The 6802-nt window shown below is 40.4% G+C and overlaps 1 protein-coding gene across 1 annotated transcript in view; it reads left to right on the forward strand.

Moving 5' to 3' along the window:
* Window positions 1-6802, forward strand: part of syne1b (spectrin repeat containing, nuclear envelope 1b) — a gene marked incomplete in the record, with an annotated part of 311340 nt that overhangs the window by 173082 nt on the left and 131456 nt on the right. The window contains 2 exon segments of the mRNA XM_014021303.1: window positions 3331-5491; window positions 5601-5938. Coding sequence (XP_013876757.1) covers window positions 3331-5491; window positions 5601-5938 — 2499 coding nt within the window.

Raw genomic sequence — 6802 nt, forward strand, 5'->3', positions numbered from 1 at the left:
ACACAAAGAGAAAAAAAATCACACTTGAAATGAAAGGAGGCAGAAAGAAGGAAAAAATCTTAAATCTGCCCCTTTTTCCCAAAATTAATTTTAAACAATAATAATCAAGAAACAAAACAAAATAAAAACTTTAATTCCTTTTCAAACAACAACTTTTGATAAACATTATACAGTTTCATATTTCTTTAACAAACTTACTTTAATCATTCTCTTAAACAAACAGATTGAACCAACATTTTTATAATCACTTTCCAGATTATTCCACAATCTTATTCCCTGAACTGAAGTGCATCGATCCTTCAAGTTTGTTTGAATTTTAGGTTTTATAAACATCTCAAGTCCTTTAAGATTATATAAACTTTCTCTCTTAACAAAATATAACTGAATGTTTAAAGGTAAAAAAACTTTTATGAGCCTTATACATAATCTGCAAGATATTATAATCAGCCAACTCATAAAATTTTAATAATTTCAATTTAGAAAATAATATATTCGATGGGTGACAGTATTGTTTTCTGTTGATAATTCTGACTGCTCTTTTCTGTAAAATAAAAATAAAATAGGATTTGTGATTGTTTTGCATGCTTTACCCCAGACTTCAACACAGTAAATCAAGTGTGGAACAATTATTGCATTATATAATATAAACAGTGATTTATCATTAGATAAGTCTCTTACTTTGTATAATACTGCAATGGATTTGGCTATTTTTGTTTTTAAATGATCTATGTGAGATTTCCATGTCAGTTTTCATCAATAATGACACCCAAAACTTTCACCCCACTGACTTTACAAATCTCAACACCATCAACTCTAAATGGAACATCAACAGTTTTCTTTTAATTAGTTCCACTAGCCCCAAAACACTGTCAAATATTTAGGTCCCCTAATTTTAAAGCACCAACACACTGAAAATTTTAGCATAAGCTAATTCTTGTAGGAGGTGGGCTTAAGGTGAATTAAGCTTCTCCCACATCTCTCATACACAAAGTTATGAGGAAAMTTTTACCAAGGTATTTCTCATTACTTTTAATATCTTGACTGTGCGAAGTGAAAAGTGACAATAAGTGAATGTTCAGATGAGTTCAAGTTGATTCATAAAAGACTATGCAATCACTTATTTACACAAATTGAACAAATCATAAATACACTTGATTGTGGGTATTCCTATAAAAAGTGTCAAAGTTAAATGAGATGAAAATCCGCGTCCAAATTTCAATTCACATCAACTTAGATTACTTATATAGAACAGTAAAACATCAGTTCTGATGTTAACAACCAAACAATTTTACTGGCACTTTCAGCTTAAGTTTTGGCAAATGAAGACAAAGAAAAGGAAGAAAGTAAGGTTAGTATTTCTACTAATTTTACTTTAACAAAGTGTGGTTCAACCGGATCAGCACGTCCCTTCTTGCGCTGAGATTTCCACATGACACGTCACCCCGAACACGTCAGTTTTACCTGGTGATGGCTTCTTGAGTCACACCTGGGTAGGAACTGTCTCACCTCAGCTCAGTCAGGGAACTTTTTTATCGGCTCGCTTACTGTTCCTTGGCGAGTAGGTGTTATTTCAGGTAACTTTTCGTCTGTTTCAGTCCAAGCCAGAAAGATTCAAGCTGTACATCCAGTTCCTTCTTTCAAAATAAAATCTCCCCTAGGGAGGTAAAAACACACTTGGAGGCTTGAAGCCTCGGGTGGGACAGCCAGCTGGCGTGCCGGGCCCCGGCCGTTAAGTCTCCCCTATTTAGCTCATGGGCTAGACTTAACAAGCCAAACTGATTCTCTCCGGAGAGAGAACTCAGCTTTCTTCCTAATTGGAATCAGGAAGAAGAGTGTGCCTCAAAGGCGTTCGGGTTAGTAAAATAAACGGACAAACTTTGGTTCCACCCTCAGGTGTAGAGATGAGTCAGAGAAAGAAAGATAAAGATTTGCCAGCCGGCGCCAGACCAAGGTTAAAAATTCTATGGCTGTTCACAACAGGATGATAACCTTTCTCCAGCTTTCTTCTGGTAGACTCTAAGAGAAATCACTGCAAAACATTTATGATGATTAATTAACATTTCTGTCTTATAATCAGTTCTGAACCGTTCTTAGTCCAGATAAATGAAAGATTTTCTCAGGAAAAATCCACAATTATATTACTGTGTTCACAGTAAAATAAAAACAGTGATTTACATAAAAACACAATGAAAACATTGTAATGAGATTCTCTGTGATTTTTTATACCATTATTAATCTTTAAGTCATGATAAGAGAAGTGGTTCCACTTTTCTTGTGACAGTCATTATCATGATTTAACAAATGCATAAATATTCTTAGTTAAACAACAAATGAATCACGAACAGAAGAGATTGTTCTGTCCATTATCTGATTAAGAGAACTGAGAAATTCTCTTCTAGGTTAAAATGACCTGTCATGGCCTAAACAGAGTTCAGTTTGTGACAGAGTTCCTGTCCTCTCGTCAGGCCTGTCTGAGGCCTGCTTCGAGGCAGTAAATCTTGTTTCTTCACTCGAGGTGACCCCTACATTCTAAAGCACTAAAATAACCCAGTCAACCCATGAACATTCTTCAACAGACAACGTGAGTCACATATTGCGATGTTGCTCTCTTAAGACTTATCATTGACATTCAACAGCTGTATTTGGGTTCATACTGTATATTGTCACTTGGTGGATAAGTGACACATATATGAACAAAATGTGACAGCTTTCACCCTCAGCTAACGTTGATCAATAACATTTATAGACCTCAGTTAGTGCTTCTAAATTTAGCCTATAAATTTAGAAAGTGCTAATCCACTAATAAATTTTAAAATTTGCAAAAGCCCTAAAGCACTAATCAGGAATTAGTTCCTCTATTAGTGCTTTAGTGCTTTAGGGGAACTGTGCCCACCACTGATATAAAGCTTAAAAAAGTTGATTTTAAGTGATATTTCCCTTTTAACAACTTGTTGCCTGAACTTTTCATGTTAGTTTGAAACAGCTAAATGTGAGTTTGCATGTATGTCATGAAACTTTAATTTCTTTAGACCAATCAGAAATGTTTTCAGAAATGTTAGCTTGTCAAATGAAGTTAGTTGCCACATTCTCTTGTGCGGACCACACCTTCTCTCTTATTCCCACACCTGATCCTGACCCTCATTGTCTCACCTGATCCTGACCCTCATTGTCTCTGCCCACTTTGTTGGGAGTTTTTCAAAATTTGCCTCGGGTTGGGGTTAGTTACACTTTAAATGTTAAGATTTATCATTAGTTTCTAATTAAACATGGAAAGCTCTTGTTCTTCTAAAGGTTTAATTGGATTATGAACATGTTGTCTGTGTATCACAGAACTGATGCTGAAAGTTCATCTCAGCATTTGGAAGCTCTGCAGAAACTTTCAGTAACTCTTGAAGAACAAAAAGGTGTCCTTGAAAACCTGAAGGAGCAGAAGCAGAAAGTCATCCCGCATTTGAACTTAGATGACAAAGAGCTGGTGAAAGAACAAATCAGCCACTTTGAGCAGAGATGGTCTCAGATGCAGAATCTGATTGAAAGAAAAGTCCAGGACTCCATGGTGACTCTGGATGACATGAGACAAGCAGAGGCCCGCCTGAGAGAGGCTCGGGACTGGGCCAAGGAGCAGCAGCCGGCTCTGTCTGAGGCCATGAAGATGAGCCCGCCCCCTGAACTGGCACACAGCTTCCTGTTCGACCACTTGAGCATCTGCAGTGAATTGGAGGCCAAGCAGCTCCTTCTGGCTCAGGCCATGGCTGATGCCGACCGGGTTCTGCCACGGCTGGGCCTCAGTGAGCGCCAGCACCTGCAGCAGCTCATTTCTGACACCCAGGCCGAAGTGGAGTCTCTGAGTGTGAAAGTGGTGCAGCGAAAGAAACACCTCAGCAAGGCTTTTACAGAGAGGACACATTTCCTGATGGCCGTCAGTCAGTCCATTTCCTGGGTTCAGCAGAACGAGAAGAAGGCCCAATCAGAGGAGCACATCGCTTTGTTACCCGATGACTTAGCCAAGCAGGTCCGAACATGCAGGAACATCCAGAGCAGTCTGAAAGCCTATCAGAGCGAGCTCACCTCCCTGTGGTCTCAAGGCAGAGACTTGATGAGAGAGGCCAGCGAAGAAGAAAGAAACGAGATTCTCACAAAACTGCAGGAGTTGCAAAATGTTTTCGACAGAACTCTTCATCGGTGTGGTCAGAAACTCCAGGAGCTTGAAAAAATACTCGTCTCTAGGAAGTATTTTAAGAACGATTTAGAGAAGATTTGCCAGTGGTTAAAACAAGCTGACATTGTTACTTTTCCGGAAATCAATCTGATGGTGAGTGATGCTGAGCTCCAGGCACAGCTGCTGAAGTACCAGCAGATCATTGAACAGGCAGTGGAATATGAGAATCTTCTCCTGATTGTACAGAGAGCAGGTCAGGAGGTGCTGCCCACTCTGAATGAAGTTGACCATTGCTACCTAGATGAAAAACTGAACACCCTCCCTCAGCAATATAATAGCATCTTAGCACTGGCCAAAGAGAAACAGGAGAAAATCCAGCAGGCCATCCTTACAAGGAACGAGTACACATCTTTCATAGATGTCACACATAAAGCACTGAAAGAACTCGAGGAACAGTTCAATAATCTGGCAACGCAACTTGTTGGGCTACAAACGGAGGAAGTTGTCAGTCTGCAGAGCGATTACAAAGCAATTCTGGCAGACCTCAGCAGCTTGGGTCTGGCTGTGAGTGAGCTGAATCAGAAGAAAGAGGGATTTCGTAGCACAGGGCAGCCATGGCGCCCAGAGGAAATGACCCAGCTCGTCAGTCTGTATAATGGACTGAAGAGGCTAGTGGAGCAGAAAGTAGAGCATCTGGAGGAAACCTTGGAGTCTTTTGAAGACCACAAGGCCATGGCCATGCAGGTAGACTCTGAGCTAAAAGCCACAAAGGAGCAGCTAGTTAAAGTGACTGCAGAGACACAGTCAGCTGAAGAAAGGCTGAAGAACTACCACGCTCTGGCAGGAAGTCTCCAGAGCGCCGACTCCCACCTGTCCAGGCTCATGGAGCAGATGGATACCCTTGCCCCTCGTGTGGACCGAGCAGCTCATGATGCTTCTAAGGAGCAGGTGGTTTTGTGGCAGGACGAGCTGCGGTCTTTACAGGCTGCAGTGGGGGAGCTGATCGAAGAATGTGAGAACAGGTTCATCCAAAGTAAAGACTTTGAGACGGAGATGAAAAAGACCCTGGACTGGCTGCACCGCACCAGGGATGAACTGGACTGTGCTGTGATTGTCGACGTCAGAGTGGAGAAAGTGCAGGAGGAGATCCGGAAGCAACAAATCCTGCAGGAAGAAGTTCAGTCCAGACTGAGAATAGTGGCTGCTCTTAGTAGCCGAGAAAAACACGAGTATAACAGTGCCAATGAGCTTGTCCCCGCCCACGTCTATACTAACCGGGAAGAAATGGCAAAACTGCAGGCAGACGTGCAAAAGGCCCTGACAGCCAAGCAGGTGGGCCAGTCTTCCTTTCAGTATATGTACACATTCAGTTGTAATGTTGATGGGTCTCATAGAATACCTGAATCAATATTTGTCTTTTCCCACTTGGTTTCATGTGAAGATTACTCTAGAGGAAGCCTTGGTGTTGTGTCAGAAGTACCACTTCAGGATGCAGTCAGCCTGTGAGTGGCTGGAGGATGCTGTGTCCTTCCTACAGCAGGCCAGCTTGGGAGTGGACGTGGAGAACTACGAGGAGTGTCTCCGGCAGCAGGCAGACATCATGGCGACAGAGCAGGAGTTTCTCATCCACCTGGACGAACTCCAGACTCTGCTGCCTCAGCTAGAGAACCTGGTAAATCCCACAGCTAAAGAGCAGCTGCGAGTGAGTGTGGAGTCGGCAAAGCAGAGAGGAGTAGAAGTTCGAGATCAGCTGCAGTGTCATCAGGACGTCCTACAGAGGTAACAGCAACTAACAGAACAGAAGCTAAAATTAACAACACAATGCATTATAAGCTAAAATAAGCAAAACTGTTGCAAAAAACTATAGAGCAAAGCAAAAGGTGAAGGCTAAAGTTAGCAAATCTGTCGCTTATTAGGCAAAAACTGTAAAAATTTGCTAAATCTTTGCTAAAAGCTAAGATTAGCTAAATATAAAAAAAAAATTAGAAAACCATGGCCAAAAAAAGAAAGTAGCATAAGAAGATAAAAATTGCTATTTGGAGAGTCCCTCATCCATGTGAAGATCAGTCACAGCTCCACGATATACTATATACCAGAGATTCTAGCGCCACCTTGAGGGCCTCAAAAGAACAACAGTTTTTAACTTTGGGCTGCAGAGGGCAGTGGGACCGCATTGATTTTGAATAAGGTGCAATACACTTTCTCACCACTAGTAGCAGTAGTGCGCCACTCAGTAGTTTAACAACTTTTTTAATATGTAGAAGAAGGCCAAAGTTTGCCACTAATATGAAGTGCAGCTTCTGGTTCTACCATGCAGTATTTTAAAAGTTCAAAACATTATCAAATACAGTTGCAGTTACTGCTATATTTTAATTTGCACTTTATCAAATTAATTTTTGCAGTTAATTTTTTAATATTTTGAATGTAAATTAAAGAAACTTTAAACTTGTCAAAACGCTGTTGTTACTGTTATTGTTTGTCACTAATATGAAGAGCAGCTTCTGGTTCTACCATGCAAAAGTTTATAAAGGCTATATTTTCATTTGCACTTTATCAAATTGTTTTTTTACAGTTTTTTATATTTGAAACATTAAACAGTTTTAATTTATTTATTTTATGATCACAATTTTATTTATTGAATTG

The sequence above is a fragment of the Austrofundulus limnaeus genome, unplaced genomic scaffold (genome assembly GCF_001266775.1).
Source record: "Austrofundulus limnaeus strain Quisiro unplaced genomic scaffold, Austrofundulus_limnaeus-1.0 Scaffold287, whole genome shotgun sequence".
Lineage (NCBI taxonomy): Eukaryota > Metazoa > Chordata > Actinopteri > Cyprinodontiformes > Rivulidae > Austrofundulus > Austrofundulus limnaeus.